This window comes from Mustela putorius, unplaced genomic scaffold (genome assembly GCF_011764305.1).
Source record: "Mustela putorius furo isolate JIRA1106 unplaced genomic scaffold, ASM1176430v1.1 tig00003949_pilon_pilon_pilon, whole genome shotgun sequence".
Classification (NCBI taxonomy): Eukaryota; Metazoa; Chordata; class Mammalia; order Carnivora; family Mustelidae; genus Mustela; species Mustela putorius.
In genome coordinates, this window is record NW_025422093.1 from 65,104 (window position 1) to 88,537 (window position 23,434).

General features: G+C 36.3%; 1 protein-coding gene across 2 annotated transcripts in view; it reads left to right on the plus strand.

Moving 5' to 3' along the window:
- Positions 1–19,615, plus strand: part of LOC101685888 (probable E3 ubiquitin-protein ligase HERC4) — a gene marked incomplete at its 5' end in the record, with an annotated part of 83,764 nt that extends 64,149 nt beyond the window's left edge. For both annotated transcript variants that reach the window (XM_045069910.1, XM_045069911.1), the window contains 6 exon segments: positions 3,696–3,862; positions 4,494–4,560; positions 7,068–7,150; positions 12,277–12,460; positions 16,985–17,087; positions 18,949–19,615. In XM_045069910.1, coding sequence (XP_044925845.1) covers positions 3,696–3,862; positions 4,494–4,560; positions 7,068–7,150; positions 12,277–12,460; positions 16,985–17,087; positions 18,949–19,157 — 813 coding nt within the window.
- Positions 19,616–23,434: the final 3,819 nt, after the last annotated feature.

Genomic DNA, 23,434 nt, shown 5'->3' on the forward strand with positions numbered 1-23,434 from the left:
ACGTTTAATTAACTGAGCCACCCAGTGCCTGTGGGCATACACATTATGATTTAAAGTCCCCATTCATAGAGTGATTAGATATGGGCATTTGAAGAGGAAACCCTCAAATGTCAACATACATAATTTTTCACTCTTTGTGTTTTTTACTCTTTGACTAGACTTTTTTTTACCAGTGTTCTGGTAGTGTTCTGAACACTGGAAAGGGAGGCTAGGATTCTCATTGTTAACTATACATACCTTCATTTGATCATCTTGTTTTTTGTGTGTGTATTTTACATTTTAATCTTTTAAATTACATTTTTATTTTTTATTTTTATTTTTTTAAGATTTTATTAATTTATTTGACAGGCAGAGATTACAAGTAGGCTGAGAGGCAGGCAAGAGAGAGAAGGCTGAGCAGAGAGCCTGATGCAGGGCTAAATCCTGATCAGGACCTGAGCTGAAGGCAGAGGCTTTAAAAACCACTGAGCCACCCAGGCGCCCCTAAATTACATTTTTAATTGAAGAATAATTGACTTTAGTTTCAGGTATATAACATAGTGATTTGGCATGTATGTACAGTATGGAGTGCTCATTGTGGTAAGTGTAGTTATCATCTGTCACTATACAAAGTTATTTTAAACATTATTGACTATGTTCTGTGTGCTGCAGTTTATATCCCTGTGACTTATTTTATAACTAGAGGTTTGTACCTCTTTATCCCCTTGAACCCTTTGATCCCTTTGTTTTAAAGGTATCACTTGTTTGAGAATCCAGAGCCACTTTGGCTCATCCTTTCCAGAAAAGCAAGTACCACTTGTACGAGTTTTCAGCCTACCTGAGTACCTCTGACTTTCAGAGTCTTGTGTTTTACCAACTGAGCTAGCTTAGCTACTTGACTTTAAAGTTATTTCTTTGGTACTTCCAGTTCTTCAGCGTGAAGTACAAATTAGCTTCTCATTGGCTTTTCTCTTAGCAATCTACTGTTTAAGTTTCTTCTGCTTTACTGAATCAGGTACCAGCCATCTGTCTTACTTTTCATATTTTAAAATATTAACATCTCTTTAATGATATTAAAACCATCCCTATTCTTTTTTGCTTATGGGTGTATATCATTTTTATTCCTTTATTCTCATTTACAGGGATTTCAGGAGGAAGAGAGATTAACTAACACATTATTCAATCTGCCCTATTTAAAAAAAGGACTTTCTAAACTTAAACACAGTTATAGGACATCACAGAGGAAAAAGATTTGATCACTGGGGAAAAATGTGACAGTTATGCATAACAAAATCAAGATTATTAAAAGCATATAGTAGTCTGGAATATATTTAACAAATATGACATAGGGTAATATTAACTCCTGGTATATGAAGAATTCAAATATAAATATATATAAGAAAATACTAGCGACAGCAGCTCTTTCTGCCCACGGATCCGTGCTGTAATAAAATCGTCTTTTTTGCGCCAAAGAAAGATAACACTGGCTCCTGAAAGGTAAATGGGCCAAGAATACAAAGAGGCATTTCACAATTACACACAAATCCCTCATTTTCAGTATCACTAGTAGACAAAAGTATATACTAAAACAAGTTTTTTTCTTTTTTTCTTTTTGGGGGGTGTTTGGGAAGGGACAGAGTGAGAGAAAGAATCTTAAGCAGTCTTCCCATCCAGCGTGGAGCCTGATGGAGGGGGGACTCACTATCAGAACCCTAAGATCTTGATCTGAACTGAAATCAGGAGTTGGATGCTTAAGTGACTGAGACACCCAGGCGCCCCAAGTTTTCATTTTTTTAACTCAAGTAGAAATGCGTGTTTGTTTGTATACAGATGAAAATGTGGAAAGATAGACATTTTCCTAGACTACAAATGTCAGAGTAAATTGGAATAGGTGTGAACAAAAAGTTTTGAGGTATGCTTAACTGTCATTTTACTTCTAAAATCTTCTTACAAAGCAGAATTTTTTTTTTAAGATTTTATTTATTTATTTGACAGACAGAGATCACAAGTAGGCAGAGGGGCAGGCAGAGAAAGAGGAGGAAGCAGGCTCCTCGCGGAGCAGAGAGCCCGATGCGGGGCTCGATCCCAGGACCCTGGGATTATGACCTGAGCCGAAGGCAGAGGCTTTAACCCACTGAGCCACCCAGGCTCCCCCAAAGCAGAATTTTTCTTAAGCAAATATTCCAAACTGTGGACAAAGGGGGCGCCTGGGTGGCTTAGTCGGTTAAGCATCTGACTCTTGGTTATGGCTCAGATCATGATCTCAGGGTTGTGAGCTCCATGCTTCGCACTGAGTCCACTTGAGATTCTCTGCCTCTTCCTCTGCCCCTCCCCCCCACTCTGCTCACACATGCCACCCCCTTGTGCACAGTCACTCTCTCTAAAGTAATAAAGTCTTAAAAATGTGTATGTGTGTGTGTGCAGAAATGATACCATCTTATTTTGAATATTATGGGATAACTAACATTTATTATGCCTTTACCATGTGCTGCAGGAACTGAGTTGAAAGTATTTTGCATGCATTAATACCATTTCATCCTCACAACAACCTTATAAATATAAATACTGTTTTTTATCTGAGGCTAGATAACGAATGAGCTAAGTCGAGCTCCAAATCTCATAAAAAATGTTTTTCTCTTAACTGTCATGCTCACTGAATAAAGATTGGGGTAAATAATGATTCATTGATTTAAAAATCCAAATATCCAACTACAGTAAAATAGCTAATTTAGCAGACCTTGGTACTTTTGTAAGAGCAATATGCAGTCATTAAAAAATAATGTTCTAAAAAATAAATCATGTACTATGTGGGCTGCTGGGTGACTCAGTTGGGTGTTCAGCTCTTGATCTCACTTAGGTCATGAGTTCAAGCCCCACTCTGGGCTCCATGGCTGTGGCGCCTACTTTAAAAAATAATAAAATAAAAGTACAAAAGTAAAAATCATGTTCTAGAAGAATATTTAATGATACAAGAAAATACTTGTGATTAGACAAAGGAGAAAATTTCACTATATTTTTAATCTAGTTTTTAAACTTACAGTGAATGGAAATACATAATATTGTTTAAATTCTTGTTTCTAAGTGATTACAATTTCTTATGCTTTTTATTTTCCAAATTTTAAAAGTGTGTAATTTAAATCAGATTAAATGTTCTAGTAGTCATTTCATTTATTAATTTAATGCTTAATGATGTGGAAATGCTTGTATTTCTGGGGAAAAGGCCACTTGTGAAGTTATACATGTAGTCTGGTTTTAGCTAGATCTTTATTTTGTGGAAATATATTGGGTTGGGGGGCACGTAGATGGCTCAGATGGTTAAGTGTCTGCCTTTGGCTCAGGTCACCATCTCAAGGTCCTGAGATCAAGCCTCAGGTTGGGCTCCTTGCTTAGCAGGGAATCTGCTTCTCCCTCTGCATCTGCTGCTCCCCTTGCTCCTGCTCTCTCTCTCTCTCTCTCTCTCCCTCCCTCTCAAGTGAATAAATAAAATATTTTTTAAAAAGGAAATATATTGGATGGAAATGTGCAGAAATGCTAATCGTGATACTATCCCATGGAGATGTGATTGAAAATGAGCTTTTCCCTTGTTATTATTCAGTACTTATTCCTATATCTTCAAATTTTTCTATTATAAATATGTGTTTTTGTCATCAGAAGAATTTAGTATTTTAAAACTTGGAGAAAACACATCTTTCCCCTTTTTTTTCTGTTATCTTTAGACATTTGAAGACAGTGATTTGTTCCACTTGATTGGTGTTATCTGTGGATTGGCAATTTATAATTTTACTATTGTGGACCTCCATTTTCCTTTGGCTTTGTATAAGAAACTGCTAAAAAAGAAGCCATCCTTGGATGATTTGAAGGAACTAGTACCTGATGTTGGAAGGTTAGTTACAAAATGTGACAAGGGTTTTAATAGGGAACGGGAAATGTACAGAAAGCTTTCCTTTTAGGAATAATTGTATTTTGTTCTTGTTCAATTTCTAAAACAAACAAAAGCCCTTCTGATATTGGAGAACTCTTTGTGTTACCCAGATCCAAAATTTTCTACTGAAAGACTTGTATGTATAAAACCATTTGCTAAATTTTTAGTCATTGAACAGTGTTTTGCAAATATCAGATAATAAACTTAGGAAGGTAATGTTTGCTGAGAGTAGTTAAATGATTTATGTGGACTTTTGATTATCTTCATTCCTAGCTGGAATATGTAAATAAAAATATTTATTGCATAAAATGGAAAAAAATTGTATATAAGTAAGAACAAATGTTGAAAATGGGTGGATAAATGGCCTTTGTATTCAGAAGAAGAGATAAAGACCTTAGAGTGATTTTTTTTTTCTTTCGGAATTGTTCATTAGGTAGCCATTGTATATCTACCATCTGAACAAATATAAAAGTACAGATTAATAAAAGGATTTTATCAAGAATGAATGAGAAATATGTATTTATTCATAACCAAAGTAGTCAAAATACCCAATAATGTTTCACGTCAAAGAAACACGTGTATTATTTTGCAGAAGCATGCAGCAGTTACTGGATTACCCAGAAGATGATGTTGAGGAAACATTTTGTCTTAATTTTACGGTAAGATGGAAAGACAGAATAGCCTGATTATTCATCATCCCTTTTATTTAATAGCTGTGCCTTACAGGTTTTGGGTTGTCTTTTCTTTCTTTTTTTTTTTTTTTTTTTCTTTGATGGGTGGAATTCTTAACGCATTTTAGCTAACATTTATTGAGCATTAACTCTATGCTAGTCACAGTATGTACATTATTTCATTTAATCCTCATAACAGTCCTATGAGATTAGTAGTATTATCCTTATTTTACAGATGAAGAAAACTGAAAACAATCATTACATGTCAGAAATAATATTTATACCCAAGCCTGTGACTTCAGAGCCTAGTGCTCTATCATTACACTAAAGATCCTTTACAAATAAAAGAGGACCTCTTTATTCAAGTATTCATTTTTGAGTCTACAATTATAAGAGTGTTTAGAGAAGCAAAGGTTATTATATATAGAATATTCAGTAATAAACTTACCACTTAAAAGATTAATTCCTGCTCAGACATCCCTTTCTGCTTCACACTAGTATTTGTCCTTTACCATTTGTCTTACTTTTGAAATAACATACCACAGTAAAAATGCAAATATGTTGGAATGTTATTTGAAAAATGAAATTGCAAATCAAAGATACAGAATTTTGTTAATTCAGTGAAAGGGATGGTGAATAACTTACCCATCCAAATGCAAAGCCATTGACAAACAAGGATCTGGCAGATGTAGACAGTTGACAAAGAAGAAAAAATAAGCAAGGATTATGAGAAGGGACTTCAGAATGAAATGATCTGAATATTAAAATTAAACTCTTGGGAAAATGGTAAAACCTTTGGTTTTCTTTCTTTTTCTTTTCATTTTAAAAGCTTAGTATATTTGTTTTCTCCCCCAAATAGTCGTCTTTATGATATTGAGGTTCAGTCTGCCAGATACTGGATTCTGCTATCACACAATTTTACCAAAAATAATATGTGCCCCCTCAAAAAGTTTACCCATTTTTTCATCATTTTAAGAACTGACACATAGTACGGTTGGAAGAAAATTTGGTAAATTTAAGATGAAATAGGTGAATTTATTTTAAGAGTTTTTTTTCCCCAAGGATAAAGGTCCTCTTTGGACTTTTTCTGTTTACTATGAAATTTTTAGTTCCCCATTTCAACTGAATGGTTGGTTTTCCATTAGTTTACTTCTTCAACTCAGTTTCACTTATAGCAGTATCAATTATCTTTAAACCTTTTTTGATTATCTCAGTGGGCTGATAGATTGGGTTCCAAACAATATAATTTATAATTTATCAGTCACCATGTTTGTGAATGGTTAGTATATTCAAGAACTATGGTAATTTAAACATTTCTTCTCACTGCCATTTCTTCCCCAGAAATTTTTAGTGGCTCTTCATTGCTTGTATAGTAATAGCTCTGTAATGGGCTTCAAAAAAATTTGTAAATACGACTTTCTTTCTAACCTATGTTGTCCCTCTGTTCATGCTGAGTTTTTTCACATGACACATATTCTCTCGCATCCCTTATCCTCCTATTTTTTAGGGCCATACATTTTTAGAACTTGATATTTACTTGTATCTTATCCAGTTTCTGTGCTCAGTCAGAAATCCTTTCCCCTCTCAATCTCTTGAGAGCTGACTCATCTTTCTAGGTTCTTTTCAGATGACATTTCCTCCTTGAGGTCTTTCATACTTCCTCCACCTAGAAGTGAGTGTGCTTTCTTCTGTGGTCTGATAGCGATTTGTTCATGTCTCTATTATGGCATTTATTTTATTATACAAAGTTGTTTACATAACACATTTCTACTCTTTAACTGGATAATATACTCCACAGCAGGGATTTGTTCATCTCTTTATCATCCCACTACCACCACAGTGTTTTCTAGATAGCAGGTACTTAAAAAAAAATGTTCTAATAGAAGAGGGCAATATTTCAAAAAGAGGGACTAGAAAGAAAAAATGCAAAGGTGGGAATGGTAATATTAAAAGGAAAATTAGCAGACTAGTAAGGGAAATAAAAAGTTTCAAAATAATTGACTGTCTTTATAAATCCAATTAATAGCATACTAGAAAAATCACCTGTGATGAAGAATGCAAACAAGGTAGATATTAGGAATACGTACATAGTAGTGGTTGTCATGTGAGAAGAATGCAAAGCTGGTCTGGGCTACATACATTTTGACACTTATATTCTGTCATGTGTACAAAGAAAACATCCTTTCTAATACAGTGATTGTTCTAAAAAAAAGTTTTGCATATAATAAATACTCAGTTTTCTGTTGTTAACTTACCAAACACTTGGTAATTTGTAATTAATTAGTCACAGTAGGATTTCACACTACTACAGAGGATGAAAATTTCTAGTTACGACTTCATGCAGAATTCACAAATAAGCTTATGGTAGCAGCAGAATTTTACCTGAGCTTTATTCTTATATTTAATGAGAGAAAGGTAGAATATAATAATAGGTTATTAAAATCTAATAAGTTTTGAGTCTGACATTGACTTTTTTTAAAAATTTAAATTAATAGATCACAGTTGAAAACTTTGGTGCAACAGAAGTGAAAGAGCTGGTTCTAAATGGTGCAGACACAGCTGTTAACAAACAAAATCGGTAAGTGACTTATAGCAGCATCAGTGCTAGTAATAAGATTCCATAGGCATTTTTCTTCTGTATATAGAAACATGTCACAACCTTAAGTTTTTACTCAGATAAAACTTACTTTTTGAATGGTTAGTAAGGAAGTAATTGCCTTTTGCTTCTGAAATCCCTTTAAGACATTACTGAAGTTTGGGATAAAAAGATCATAAACAAGCAAAACAAAGAGAAGGGAGAGGGGACAACCACAAACTCATTTTTGAAATCTAGAAAACAGGGTAACTAACTTCAGCCAACCAGAGAAAGCTGCAACATAAGATGTACTGGGAGGAGCCAAGAAGACAGCCAGTTTATGTTGCCAAAGTCTTGGGCATTGAGAATAAAAGATGTTAGAAGGTATATGGAGTTTAGGGGAATGCTGGAGACAGAAAGATTGATGTTGTAAAAAACAAAAATCCATTTTAATTAGTACAGTAGCCTGGCAACTTCACCTTTCCAGTCTGGGCAGATGGTTGACAATTTATCTTCTGGGGAGATTGAATTAAAGGGACTTTGGATATGCTGGTGGGTGGGCGGGGAGACGACTTTGGATTTGCGTACAGTTAGGCACAGGGTGGTTAAAAGACAGAACTGAAAACAAGTAGATTGATTTATACTCCCCCCTTGGCACTGTATATTGGAGGATTTTTTAAATAAACTGCCTCACTTTTAAATATGAATGAATAGCCAAAGATTGATAGCCCTTTAAGGAAAAACCAAAACAGTTGAGAAGAATGCCAAGGAAAGAGAAACAATGCAGGATGAAGAACAAAACTTCAAAAGAAACTGAAATCAGTATTCTTATCTATATGGATTAAAAATTATTCACCTTTAAGTATCAAAAATTCAATTAAAAATTGGAAAAAAAGATCACTGAAAGAAATTTGTTGAAGAAATGGTATCAAAAAACTTGCAGAATCGAATGACATACCTTAAAAGACATGCCTTTAAAATTGAAAGCATCAAGGGGTGCCTGGGTAGCTCAGTGGGTTAATAAGTCTCTGCCTTCGGCTCAGGTCATGATTTCAGGATCCTGGGATTGAGCCCTGCATCGGGCTCTCTGCTTGGCAGGGAGCTTGCTTCCCCCACCCACCCACCCCCGCCAGCCTGTCTGCTTGCTTGTGATTCTTTTCTCTGTGTCAAATAAATAAAATCTTTTTTTTTTAAAGATTTTATTTATTGGGCGCCTGGGTGGCTCAGTGGGTTAAGCCGCTGCCTTCGGCTCAGGTCATGATCTCAGGGTCCTGGGATCGAGTCCCGCATCGGGCTATCTGCTCAGCAGGGAGCCTGCTTCCTCCTCTCTCTCTCTGCCTGCCTCTCTGCCTATTTGTAATCTCTCTGTCAAATAAATAAATAAATCTTTAAAAAAAAAAAAAGATTTTATTTATTTATTTGACAGAGAGAGATCACGAGTAGGCAGAGAGGCAGGCAGAGAGAGAGAGGAGGAAGTAGGCTCCCTGCTGAGCAGAGAGCCCGATGTGGGACTCGATCCCAGGACCCTGAGATCATGACCTGAGCCGAAGGCAGCAGCTTAACCCACTGAGCCACCCAGGTGCCCCCATATAAATAAAATCTTAAAAAAAAATTGAAGGCATCAAAAGAGTTGGGGGGGAGACATACCAAGGCAAAATAGAATTTCAAAATCCCCAGGGGGAAAAAGGATCCTAAAACCTACCAGGAAAAAAAAAAAGTATGCCATATACAAAGAATTAAGAATCAGAATAACAGGGGCACCTGGGTGGATCAGTGGGCTAAAGCCTCTGCCTTCAGCTCGGGTCATGATCTCAAGGTCCTGGGATTGAGCCCTGCATCGGGCTCTCTGCTCAGCGGGGAGCCTGCTTCCCCCTCCCTCTCTCTCTCTCTCTCTTCCTGCCTCTCCTCCTACTTGTGATCTCTGTCAAATAAATAAATAAAATCTTTAAAAAAAAAAAAAGAATCAGAATAACATCAAATGTCTAAAGAATGACACTGAAGCTACGAGATCAAAATTCTGGGAAAAAATTACTTTTTAACTTCGAATTCTGTATCTGTTAAGTATGTCAGTGTATATTAAAACATCTTCCTGCATCCAGAGTCTCAGATACCTACTTCCAGTGCAGTTTTCACAAGAAGTTACAGGAGAATGTTCTACCAAACAAGGAATTAAACCAAGAAAGAGAAAGACAAATGATCAATCCCCCATACACACATAGGATCCAATATAGAAGAGAGGCAAAGAGGATTCCTTCTGCAGGAACAGCAATGTGTAGGTTTAGGAAGAGCAACCAAAGTTGGTGAAATCAAGAGGATGGAAGGCTCCAGAAGAAAAATAAAACTGATGCTTCCTTATGTGATGCTTCCTAGAGTTAAATGAGTCTAAGGGAGGTTAACATTTCTGTTGAAGTTAGAGATGAAGTAGCAAATTAGGGAAGCAGAAGTTCTTTTTAAGAAAAGGCAGGTAACCCTGCCTTTACTCTAGCTTAATTCTGAACAATATTTATAATCATAAAAATGTTAACTTTAGTGAATAATGAACCAAAATTGTTATAATGGGAGCTTTGGGGGAAACAAAGTGAGAATGGGCCAAGTAAATGTAAATCTTCACCTTCCAACAGTAGATAATCAGTTCATTAGGTTATATTTTAAATTGAAAATTAAGGAATAACAATAAAATTAGGTTGTTGAAGTTTGAAGGTAAATATCAGAAGGGATAGCAAAAAGTTAAGAACTTGCCTTCGAGTATCTGAAATTTCTAAATGTGCAGGACAAAATTGGTTCATTCTCTACTGTGTTACAATTCCTTAGAGCTAGCTTATTGGCTGTGCAAGGGACTTGATCCAAAGGGTGATAATCCTGGTTCTGCTACTTCGAAGCTGTCTTAACTATAGGAATGTCTCCATGCCTCAGTCTCCTTTTCTGTAGAATGTGATGTTAAACTGTACCTATTTCATGAGGCTATTTTGAGGATTAAATGAGGCAGTAATTCTAAGATGTTTAGAGTAGTGCCTAGCACATGTACGTGCTCAGTAAATGTTGGCTGTTAGGAGTATTACTATTTGAAATTTTAAACTGTGCATATGTCTTACTTTGATTAAAAATAAAGCTGTTTTTAAAATAATGTGAAAATTTTAGGTTTTTCTAACCTTTCTTTTTAAAAAATGGTTTTGAAAAACTTTGTGATTTAGATAGATTTATTCCTGATTTTAAAGATCTTGTTCAGTTTTTTAAATCTAGTTTAGAAACAATTTAAAGAATTTTATCTTTGTATTACCATTCCTACTTAGATAATAAAAGTGTTGAAGATAAAAATGTTAGCACATAAAATAATTTAGCCTTTTGTGTTTAAGGCCCTTAACTGGTACAGATAAATTTCACTTTCCAATTAGATGAATTATAAAATTATGCATTACAAAATTATCTGCTGCTTTTCATCAGAGCCAGATAACATATGCTATTGATTTTTCCTTAGGCCCGCCCAATTTTATATTACAGTGGCCTCCTTTAACTTTTTTTCCTCTTTTTAAATTCACTTTGGCGCACCTGGGTGTCTCAGTTGGTTAAGCAACTGCCTTCAGCTCAGGTCATGATTCTGGAATCCTGGGATCGAGTCCTGCATTGGGCTCCCTGCTTTCTCCCTTTAACCCTCCCCTTCTCATGCTCTCTCTCTCTCAAATAAGTAAAAATAAATAAATTCACTTTGGAACTATTTTATAATAATTTTATAACTTGCTAAGATAACTGAATTTGCCAGTATTCCCATTTGTAGAATTATCCTTTTTAATTTGGAAGACAGGAGTAAAAAATACTGAAATCATCTGGTACCCCTTCTCATTATTTGTTTGATTAGATAGTTGCTTAAATATTTGTGGCTAACAGAACAAATTGAATAAACTGCAGTGCTAATTATTAGGTAAAGAGGACTTTTTTTTTTAATAGTTTCCTTGCAGGAAAAAGCATCAGAAGTGTTTATGTGTGTATGGGTACATGTATGTATATGCACATAGTTTTGAAGAGAAAACTGTGCTTGTAATCCTAAAAGAGTGCTTAATAACCCTTTTGGTATTTAGTTTTTAAAATAAATTTTATTGGGACATCTGGCTTGCCTAGTAAGGAGAGCACGTGACTCTTAGTCTCTGGCTCATGAATTTAAGCCCCACATCAGACATAGAGCCTACTTTAAAAAAAAAAAAAAAAAATTTTGTTTTCAGATCCTTGAACCTTGAAGAAAAGCAGACTGTTGTTTGCTAATAGTCTGAATCCCAAAGCTCTCATTTTTTTAAATCACCTGATACATTTTTTTTTTTTTTTAAGATTTTATTTATTTATTTGTCAGAGAGAGAGTGAGTGAGAGCGAGCACAGGCAGACAGAGTGGAAGGAAGAGTCAGAGGGAGAAGCAGGCTCGCTGTGGAGCAAGGAGCCCGATGCAGGACTCGATCCCAGGACGCTGGGATCATGACCTGAGCCTAAGGCAGCTGCTTAACCAACTGAGCCACCCAGGCGTCCCTCACCTGATATTTTTAACAGATGAATCTTTTTAGAGATACATGTGGAGTGGTGGCATATAAATCTCAACAGTTTGTGAGTACTGAAAAATTATTTTGGGGGCGCCTGGGTGGGTCAGTCATTAAGTGACTGCCTTTGGCTCAGGTCATGATCCCAGAGTCCTGGAATCAAGCCCCACATCAGGTTCCTTGCTCAGTGGGAAGCTTGCTTCCCCCTCTCAAACTCCCCTTGCTTGTGTTCCCTCTCTCACTTTGTCTCTTTCTGTCAAATAAATAAATAAATAAAATCTTAAAAATATATATATATTTTGATAGACATTTGTGTCATCATTTTTCCCATTAGGAAATAACATTTTACCTCGGAATAGCCTCATTTACATTAGGCTATGAATGATAGATTAAGTCTACATGCATCCTAGATACTACTGGATTTTTGTATAGAAAGAATAATTAACTCCTCTGCAAAGACTTTGTCCCCTTAGAATCCTAGTCATACTTTTTCAGTTTAAATATAAGTAACAACTGTATAGGAGCACGCAAACTTTTAATGAGACTACGTATCTATTCTCTATAAAAAAAGATTTTTATATTCTTTGCCATGTGTGCCTTTTCATTTCTAGGCAGGAGTTTGTTGATGCTTATGTGGATTACATATTCAATAAATCAGTGGCTTCCTTGTTTGATGCTTTTCATGCGGGCTTTCATAAGGTCTGTGGAGGAAAAGTTCTTCAACTCTTCCAGCCAAATGAACTACAAGCAATGGTTATTGGAAATACAAATTATGATTGGAAGGAACTGGAAAAGGTAGGGGAAAACAAATCAATGAATTGTTTTAACAGAAAAGCAAAAGGAAAATATGATCTATTGGTGGAAAAATCGCCCTCTCATTGTTTTCCATTTTACACTATTACTGTCCTGTTTACAGGAAAACACTGTACCCTTCTTCCTCCACAATTAATGAATTTTACTTGTAATTGAATTAGATAGCATTTTTGTATTTGGGGTAGTGATAGTTTTTGTATGGAAAAATGTCATTTATGACAGAGGTCAGATGGAAGTCCAGCTAAACTGAGTTTTCATTCTGCCCAGTCACAGGAAAACCATTTTGAAAAGCACTCACATTGCTTAAGATCGTTCTTTTTTTCCTGATTATTCTCAATGTTAAATTTTTTAGCAGAGAGTAAATAATATTCATGATCTTCATCACTAGTGTCTTAACCAATAAAGGGATCTTTAGGAAGAAGATTAGGAATTTTTAAACAACATTTTTTCTTTTCCTTCTTTGTACGAAGAATTCTCAGATACTTCTTCAGATTAACATTGAATAAAAAGTGCTAGGCTAGATCAGCTTTGAGAAAGATGTATGCAATTTGACTTACAAGTTTTTCCATCTTTGTTCTGAACCCCTGAAGCAAATAATACATTATATGTGAATTTTTAAAAATTCAACACACACACAAAAATAATTTTTTTCTTATCTGTAATCTAGAAAACACCTGATACAGTTCTTGCAGTAAGAGTTTGATATGGGGCACCTGGGTGGCTCAGTCAGTTAGGCTTCCCGCCTTTGGCTCAGGGTCATAATCCTGGGGTCCTGGGATTGATCCCCACATTGGGCTCCCTACTGCTTCTCCCACTCTCTCACCCTGTGCCCCTGCTCCTGTTCTGTCTCTTTCTCTCTCACTCACTCACTCTCTCAAATAATTTTTAAAAAGTTTGATACATAACAACACCTATTAAATTAGCTAACATCACAAAATACAGTAAGTCTAACAAGGATACAGAGCATTGGGAACTTTCATACATTGCTGGTGGGAATACAAATGGTATGGCCACTTTGGAAACAGTTTGGCATTTTTTTATAAAGTTAAATATGCACTTACCACATGAGCTAGCAGTTCTCAAAGGTATTATGTTATGTTCATACAAAATCTATAAACAAGAGGGTACGGAGCATTATTGTTTAATGGGTATTGAGTTTGTTTAGCCAGATGAAGAGTTCTGGAGATGGATGGTGGTGATGGTTGCATAACAGCGCGAATGTACTTACTACCACCAAACTGTACACTTAAAAAGGGTTAAGATGGTGAACTTCGTTACAGGTGTTTTACCACAATTTTTTTTTTAATTGTGTTTTTAAAAATCTGCAAACATGTCAAAAACTGTAAACAACCCCAGATGTCCTTCAGTGAGTGAATGGATAAACCAGCCTAGGGTATATCCATACAGTAGAATACTAAGCAATAAATAGGGATACATTCCTGATACATGCGACATTTGGATGACTCAGAGTCCTTACGCAGTGTGAAGAAGGATTATATGCTGTATGATTCCATGTACATGACATTTGTGAAGAGACAAAAATATGGTGAAGTGGGCTGGCAGGAATAGGTATGTGACAGGAGAGGGTAGCACTAAAGAGTTCTTTGGGGTGATGAGTGTTCCGTGTCCTGATTGTGGTGATAGGTACACGAGTTACATGTGCTTAAAACTCACAGAACTAGACACACACCAGAAAAGGCCAGTTTTACCCTTTAATAATTCAGGGAATACATTTTTTAAATTCAAAAATAATTAGGACTTCTAGTTAGTTAAACGTACTAGAATAAACATGTTTTTTCTCTGCTCCTTTCCAGAATCTCATTAGAATGACAATAAAGGAATAAAAGTAGAAATACACAGAGAAAATATAAAAATACCATTAACAAGAGAAAAAAAAGTTTTTGAAGACAGAAAATGCATGGATAATGAGTTGATGAGTGACTAGAGCAAAGAAAATTGAATTCTAAGCCTCTTGAGGGGCAGGGTTTTTAAGAGGCAACCCATTTCACACCCTAAAATTTCTAAAAGGCTCAGAAATTGGTACATCATGTTATTGTGGTGGCAGGATGAATGGTTAGGCTAAAAGTAGAATTACTTCCGAGCTAATTTAAGGGATTGTTAGACTACTCAGGTTCCCTCTCTTACACAGCAAAAGACAACTGTAGGGAGAGCCACAGAATCTGGGAAACCAGGAAGAACTGAGGAAAGCTGATAGGCAAGCTTACATCCTCCAAGAAGGAGATTGAAGATTTCTTTTTTTGGTCAAATTGATCTGCTCACGAGAAGAAAGCTGTACTGACCTTAAGGAGACCCTAGTGGAAATGGATTCCACCTCCAGTCACCCTAAAATGAAAAATGATACAGTGGCCTCTCATCACACCTTACCTCCTACACAATTTGTCCTTTTTGCCTCCTCTCCTATTATTCTTTTTCTCACTTCCGCTACTTCAGCCTTAACAGCATCTTTGCTGAGCCAGTCTGGGACCTTTCTATTTCCCTATGCCTGGAACTCTTTTCACCTTGAAAAGTCTGAAAGGGCTCTTGCTTTTTACTTCCTTTTATGTCCTTACACCTTCTCAGAGACCTTTACTGGCTAACATCTAAACTTGAGCGTGTACACACGCACACACACACACTCTCTCTCTCTCTCTCTCTTTTTTCCCTGCTTTATTTTCTCTTAGAATTTGACTTAACATAAATTTTACTCAATTGTCTTCACTGTCTGTTGCTTCTTCCTACCCGCCTCCCCCCGCCAATGTAAGCATTATGAAGGCAGGATTTTGTCTCTTTCTTCACTGCTATATTCCCAGAGCCTAGAAGAGCACTCAGTAAGTACTTAAAACCTCTCTTGAAGATATAATTGATAGAAATTGATAGTTTAGCATACTTTAGTGTACTTAGTCTACTTTGGTTTCTTTCATTGTGTATGTGATGCATTATAATTTCAGTGATTATGATTTGTGACTTTTAAATGCTCTTTCTTTCATCAGGACTGTGTACACATTTCCCCAGAACTATTGAGAGGTTTTGAAAAAAAAGAAAAAAACCCTTAGTCATCCTCCTTTCATTCCCCACTAACATGCTCACAGACTATAATACATATTCATTAATTCCTTAATTGATAGAATTTCAGCCCTTTTTCTCCAAAACTGTTTACAAATAGCAAGTATTTTGTAGATTTCAAGATATCAGTCATTGAGATAATCATGGCTATAGACAGAGCCCAAAATTTTAAGCAGCCCATTAGCAAATACTTATTGAGCCCCTGTGGATAGTGAGTACTGTGCAGGAGAAGGGAGACATCAGTAAATAAGACTGAAACATGATCTTTGCCCTATAATAAGGAAGGTAGACATTAAATAATTTAACTCTGATGAATACAAAGAAAGAGTGTTTACTGAATAGTATGTCAAGAGGATCTTAACCTAGGCTACACAAATCTGGGAAAGCATCTCAGTAGATGGTAGTCTCTACAAGGTAAGGAAGGACTTGGTTGACTGCAGTTTACCCAGGGCTCCACATTTTGACTAAAACTTTCTGTGTATCTGTTGAATGAATCAGTGAATGAATTTGGTGACCTTTAGTCTGAGTCTTAAAGTATAAATAGAAATTGGCCTGATGAACAAAGGAAGGAGGAGGATGTGGCTAAGAGGTCTAGGCTGAGAGAACAGTGTGTCTAAAGGCCCTGATGTTGGAGGGTTCTTCTGAGAACTAAAATTTAAGGCCAACTGTACCTAGATTTTAAAGAATACTTTACAGTGTAAGATTTGCTCTCCCTCTCTCCTCTTTCCTCACCTTTTCTTAGTGCTGGCATTTTTTTAAAAGAGAAGTACGCTAGCTCCACTGCTGCAGGTTATCCCAAAATTTAGTGTTTAAAGTAAACAGTGAACATTTATTTTCCCACTTTTCTGCGGGCAAGCATTTCTCTCTCTCTCTGCTTTCCCTGCTTTATTTTCTCTTAGAATTTGACTTAACATAAATTTTACTCAATTGTCTTCACTGTCTGTTGCTTCTTCCTACCCAGCTAATGCTGGGTGTTTTTAGCTTAGGGGTCTCTCATGAGATTGCAGTCAGGATACTGGTTGGTGCTTTAGTCATCTGAAGACTTCATTAAGGATAGATTACCTTCCAAGATGGCTCACTCAAAAGACTGTTGGCTAAAAGCCTAGTGTTTCACCAAGATGACCTCCCTATACAGTTCTTTTGAGTGTCCTCTTGAAATGGCACCTGGTTCTCCCCAGAGTGAATGATCAAAGAGGTTGAAGCCACAGAGTTTGTTATGAGTTAGCCTCAAAAGTCATGTATTTCTCAAACCTGCTCTATCCTGATGATTACAGAGTCAGGCCTATATGCTGTGGGAGGGGCTGCATAAGGAAGGGCATGAGCAATAATAGGAGGCAGAGATTATTAGGGGCCATTGTGGAAATTGACTACCACATAAAACTTGTCAGGTTCAAGACAAAACTAGGATCACTTAATATTAATAAAAGATTATGTTGTTTTTAGAATACAGAATACAAAGGGGAGTATTGGGCAGAACATCCAACGATAAAAATTTTTTGGGAAGTATTTCATGAATTACCACTGGAAAAGAAAAAACAATTTCTGTGTAAGTATTTCTAACTAGTCCTGTATGTTTTATGGGAAATGGAATTAACTATTAAACTTATTTTCATAGATTAATTGACCACTTTGTTGGATAAGATGTTATCATTCCAAGGTACTGTTTCTAATTTTCAGTTAGAGTAAATTTTTTATCTGCATTCTTATTTTGAAAGCTGCATTCAGTTTGCCTCAAATAGAATTGGTTCTTTCAAATGAAAACAAACTCTAATATTGACTACAATCAACTAGAGTTGTAGTTTCTTTTAGAATTTCTAAAAAGATTTCTAGAGGATAGCTTTTTCTTTTTTTTTTTTCTTTTGACTTTTTTTTTCTTTTTCCTTTTCATCAAAACTTTGGGAATTTCTGTGGAAGATAGAACTTTTGTAGGACTTTGTACTCATTTATAACCTAATTAGTGTGTCTTTAATCTGTTAAATGTATATTCTCATTGAAATGACACTCCCTATGTTTGTATTTCGTTACTATTTTTAATTTAAATTTTGTTAACATAGAGCACAATATTGGTTTCTGGCATAGAATTCAGTGATTTTGTTAGTTAAATACAGCAGCCAGTGCTCGTAAGTGAGGTCCTTCATACCCTTCCCCCATCTAGTGCATCCCTCACCCACCTCCCTTCCACTTTTAGTTTGTTCTCTGTCATTTAAACTCACTGTGGCTTATTTCCCTCTCTCCTTTTTTTTTCTTTTCCCCCTTCCCATATGTCTATCTGTTTTCTTTCTTAAATTCCACGTACGTGTGGGATCATATGGTGTTTGTCTTTCTCTGACTGACTTACTTCGCTTAGCCTCATATACTCCAGCTCCATCCACATTTTTTGCAAATGGCAAGATTTCATTCTTTTTGATGGCTGAATAATATTCCATTGTGTGTGTGTCTGTCTCACATCTTACATATCCATTGATCAGAAAATGACACTCCCTTTGATATTCCTCCTATTGTCAAGAATATTTTTGTTAATCTTTTTCTGACAGCTGAAATAAGCTTGGCTGAATTTGTATATTTTAAGGATGACAAGTCTTTTTTAAGTGATTTGAGTTTTAGCTGTCCATTATAAATTTGTATTCAGAAATGTTGGAAACTGGGGCACCTGGGTGGCTTAGTCGTTAAGCATCTACCTTCAGCTCAGGTCCTGATCCCAGGGTTTTGGGATTGAGCCCCCACATTGGGCTGTCTGCTCGGCAGAAAGCCACCTTCTCCCTCTCCCACTCCCCCTGCTTGTGCTCCCTCTCTCGCTGTGTCTTTCTCTGTCAAATAAATAAATAGAATCTTTAAAAAAATGTTAGAAACATTGAAAAAGGAATCATAATCATAACTGCAGTTTGAAAAAACTGCATTTTATATTTGATGTATAGACTAAATGGCTATTCCCAAAAGAATGGCTCTCAAATGTTTTGTCAGGGATAGTCACTTATTCATCAAATATTTATTAAGCATATTTTGTGTGCTAACATTAAGATTATACTTCTAAAGGAAAAATATTGTCTGGATTTATAATTAGTATGTCTCCAAAATCATGCTTCCGCATTAGAGTAAACGTTAATATAAAGGTTTGCCATGGTGACTGTACTAAATAACTTGGTACTCTATGGTTTTTGTTTTTTTGTTTTTAAGATTTTATTTATTTATTTGATAGAGATTACAAGTAGGCCGAGAAGCAGGCAGAAAGAGAGAGGAGGAAGCAGGGTCCCTGCTGAGCAGAGAGCCTGATGCGGGGCTCGCTCCCAGAACCCTGGGACCATGACCTGAGCCGAAGGCAGAGGCTTTAACCCACTGAGCCACCCAGGCGCCCCGGTACTCTATGTTTTGATAAAAGTGGTTGGCTGAATGATTTTTTTTCTTGTTAGTATTTTTGACAGGTAGTGATCGCATTCCTATTCTTGGTATGAAGAGTCTAAAACTAGTCATCCAGTCAACAGGAGGTGGTGAGGAATATCTCCCAGTTTCTCATACCTGTTTTAATCTTCTGGATCTTCCAAAGTACAAAGATAAAGAAACTCTACGCTCTAAATTGATTCAAGCAATCGATCATAATGAAGGCTTCAGTTTAATATAACTTTGGAAATATTAACTAATCAGTTTATTGCAAAAGCATTAAACTAATTATTTGTGTTTTTCTTGTGGTGATGAATTCAGCAAGGTGACAGAGGTACTGTTATAATTCTTACTTGCAAAATGTTCAATGCTCTGAGTATTCATGAAAGCCAAAAAATATTAAAGGAAAATGAACAAACTGTGTTAATATTAAGCTTATTGTACAGAACCATGGATTTTTTTTTTTTTTGCCATCTTCCAATAAACATACAAGCATTGTGAATACATTGAAGTTTTACTAACATGAATTTTAAGAGTTTGCATATTTCACAAATGATCTGGTGTGTGAGTGCATGGAAATGTTGCTTAATTTTCAATCACTGAGTGAAAAACCTTTATCTTTGGCCTGCAATAGTCATTCGATTATTTTTTCATTTTGTAAATAATGTTAAGTTTTGTAATAAAATAGTTATGTTCTGATACCAGTGCAGTTTCTATGGTTGTAATTCAACTGAGCTAAAAGAATTAACAATTATGATTAAATCTTATTCTGAGAATCTATAAAAGCAAGAAATTAGCATGATGAAACACAGTCTTTGCTTTTTTACGAGAATAAGTATCCTTGTGCAAATCTAAATTAGAGATAGGAATTACCTAAATAACTTGTGGTTCTTTCCTTTTGTGAACCTGGAGATGCTATCAGAAAGCTTAATATTCAGTACTGGAAGAACTTTGTCCTACAGCTGCCAGGAATAGAAACTGGCTACTATGAGCACCAACCACTGGCTTATAGCTTCCAAAAACTACTGATGCTGCAGGTTGGTATTTAGTCAGAATTTTCAGTGCTTTAGACTATTTCCTTGAATTTTTAGAAACAAATCTTAACACAGTTTTTATGGTGCTGATGCTTAGTTATCTCCTGTGATTAACTGTAACAGTGAGTTAATGCAACACATGTGACTTTCTGCTATAATGCAAATATTTATTTTTTAAATTTATTTTTTAAAATGCCGTGAAAATTGTTTAAGTAATAAAGATTTATTGGTTTAATATTTACCCTTTCAGTGATTCTCATAGAAGATTCAAAATTCCTCAGTGTCTCAGGGAAGGTCTTTGAGATTTTGGATTATTACCTTTGCCATTCAAAACTGTTTTACAGAGGTCTCAAATTTTCTTAGCTATTATAGTTCCCAAATCTGAAACAACTCTGAAAAAATTTTGTCTTAACTCATTTTGCAGCAGAACTTGATTTGAATTGTTGAGGTTTTTATGGTATTAAATGGGACTATTTGTACATTTTACTGTGGCAGTGTTAATAGGTTTACTTTAGTGTGTTTGATCTTAAGTGCTGCCTCAGACCCCTTGGGGTGCTTTAAAAAATCTGTTAACATTCAGAATTCAAAAATGCAAATGAGCCCAAGGGTTTTGGAGAAGGGATTGTGGACCTCTATTTTCCAGTTTAACTTAAAAACTGCCACTGGTAAGCCATCTGTGTCTTTTTATATAGATGGAAGCACTTAAGCAGTATTCTCACATATAGTAATTCAGCTTTCAAAGTAGCACTCTCCCTCTGAAAATTCTTCACTTTGTATTGTTTCCCTGTGCATCCATTTCTTGAGGGTAGTGATTGTTCACATCAAAAACTCATGTGTATGTACCAGATTATTTTTTTTCTTTAGTAACCTTTATGCTATATGTAGCTGATCTGTGAAATAGCAGTCACTTTGGATTAATACAGATGGATTTCATTGAACAAACATTTTTTTTTTAAGATTTTATTTATTCATTTGAGAGAGAGAGAATGAGAAGAGAGAGCATGAGACGGGGGAGGGCCGAAGCAGACTCCCTGCCAAGCAGGGAGCCTGATGTGGGACTCGATCCAGGGACTCCAGGATCTTGACCTGAGCCGAAGGCAGCTGCTTAACCAACTGAGCCACCCAGGCACCCTGAACAAATATTTTAACAAGGACCTGGCACATCTTATCTAGGAGCACAACAGTACAAGGCTTAATTTGGGTGATTCTTATACTCTTCTCCCTCTGTTGCTGCTGACATACAGTAAGTAGCATTCACAGAAAAGAGATTAATAGTAGAAAATTAAAATGCCATTGAAGATTTTTCAAACTGCTGTTTGCTCCTTTTAAAAAATAGCGCCTGGGTGGTTCAGTCGCTGGTTAAGCATCTGACTCTTGATCTCAGCTCAGGTCTTGTTCTCAGGGTCATGAGTTTGAGCTGTGAATTGGGCTGTACACTGAGTATGTAGCCTATTTTTTTTTTAAAAAGGCAAGAAAAATATCTTGAGCTTTGTATATTAGTGTAGAAAGTAAGCAAATACTGAGTTCACTAAATTATAGACTGTGATTATGGAGTGGACTAAACTTGAAAATATTTGGCTTCTGTACAAATCTAGTAAGAGCAGTTAGCTGTTTGTAGCTCCTGTCTGGTTCAGTAGTGATTTTAATCAATAGCCATTGTTCAAACTGACTGAAATGGTAGAACCAGGACATACATTGCATGCAACAAAACCAGAATGCAGTTTTTTAAAACTAGAGAATTACAGTAAAAAGCCCTAGCCTTTCTTACATTTGGTTTTTACATTTAGTTTTTTGTTTAACAAAAAGTCCTCAAAGTGTAACACGGCAGTCTTCCCCTGAAGGAGCAGCATATGGTGAGCTGAGAGCAAGGGCATGTATTCCTGTTAGCCACTTCTTTACTCCCCAGCGTTTTTTGTACTTTGGCCATCCATACTCTTTGTGGTAGTTTCCTTTACCAAGGAATTCTTCCTGGTATAATAGCTCCCTATTTTCTTTTTCAAGATTTTATTTGACAACACAAGCAGGGTGAGTTGCAGAGAGAGATGGAGAAACCCCACTGAGCAGAGAGCTCGACTTGATCCCAGGACCGTGAGATCATGACCTGAGCCAAAGGCAGTCTCTTAACCGACTGAGCCACCCAGGTGCCCCAATAACCCCCTATTTTTGCCAGTGTTTGCTAATTGCTGAACCACTCCTAGAGATAAATTGAGACTAGTCCCCTTGTTTCATGGAAGTCTGCCTTCCCTGTGAGACCAACCCCCTCTGGAATGGAGAGTCAAATGCAGAAGGGAACTCCCCTGTTCTTTTCCTTTCTCAAACCTCTGGAGGTACCTTCTTTAATACTATGGATGGGTCTCCTTATGCCAATTAAATGTTATCTCTAAGGAGTGATGCCCAAGTTATACTTTGTTTTAAAAAAAATTTCCCAGACAATTAAATAGAGTTGAGAGGCACTCAGAAGTGGGGAGGAGAGGTCATTAGACCATTTCTTCGTATTTCTGATCACATCCTAGCTTAAGGCTTCAGACTTTGTTATTGTGTACATACACACACTGCCTTTCTAGGTTACAAGTCTAGGAGTTGAGACTTCTTTCAAACGAAACTTACCAAATAGTTGCTTCATTGGTGGATGATGTAAACCCACCACTGATTGAAAGCACACTATTATTCCCAATACCACGAGGAGCAGTGCTAACTAAACCATCATGTATCGTTAATTAGGGGATTACAACCAGTGAAATATATACTGCATTAACCAAGGAGACTGAATACAAGGCTTAAAATTAGCTGTTGTCAGGGGCGGCTGAGTGGCTCAGTGGGTTAAAGCCTCTGCCTTCAGCTCAGGTCATGATCCCAGGGTCCTGGGATTGAGCCCCACATCGGGCTCTCTGCTCAGCAGGGAGCCTGCTTCCTCCTCTCTCTCTGCCTGCATCTCTGCCTACTTGTGATCTCTGTCAAATAAATGAATAAAATCTTTAAAAAAACAAAACAAAAAATTAGCTGTTGTCAAAACATGTATTTCGTTTAACTACTTAAACTGACCACCACCTTTTAAGGTGTGAACCTTTCCATTTTGGTGCATATAGTGAATGCAGTCTCTGTTCTTTCTATAATACCTGAAGATGAAATTTTTACAGGTAATTTCTCTAGTGAAAACAGGACATACCAGGGCAGAGTACCGTTTTGTTTTTACATTTTATAAATAACCTAGATGTATAAGAGCACTGTTTTAAAATTCACTTCAAAAATTTGCTGGTGAGGAAGGCAAGGGGCATGTTCCTGGCTTCTTGAACAGTAGTATGTCACTCAAGAACTTGAAGGGACTTAAGGTTTGCAGGGCAGCCTTCAAAAGTTCATACCAGATGTGGTCTGCAGTCATTTTTTGTCCAGACCTTCCTGTGTGTTCAGACTTGTGGTATCTGTGAGGCTCCAAATACTCCTGAGTTCACCATATTTACACTACTCTTTTGTATTCTTACTACCA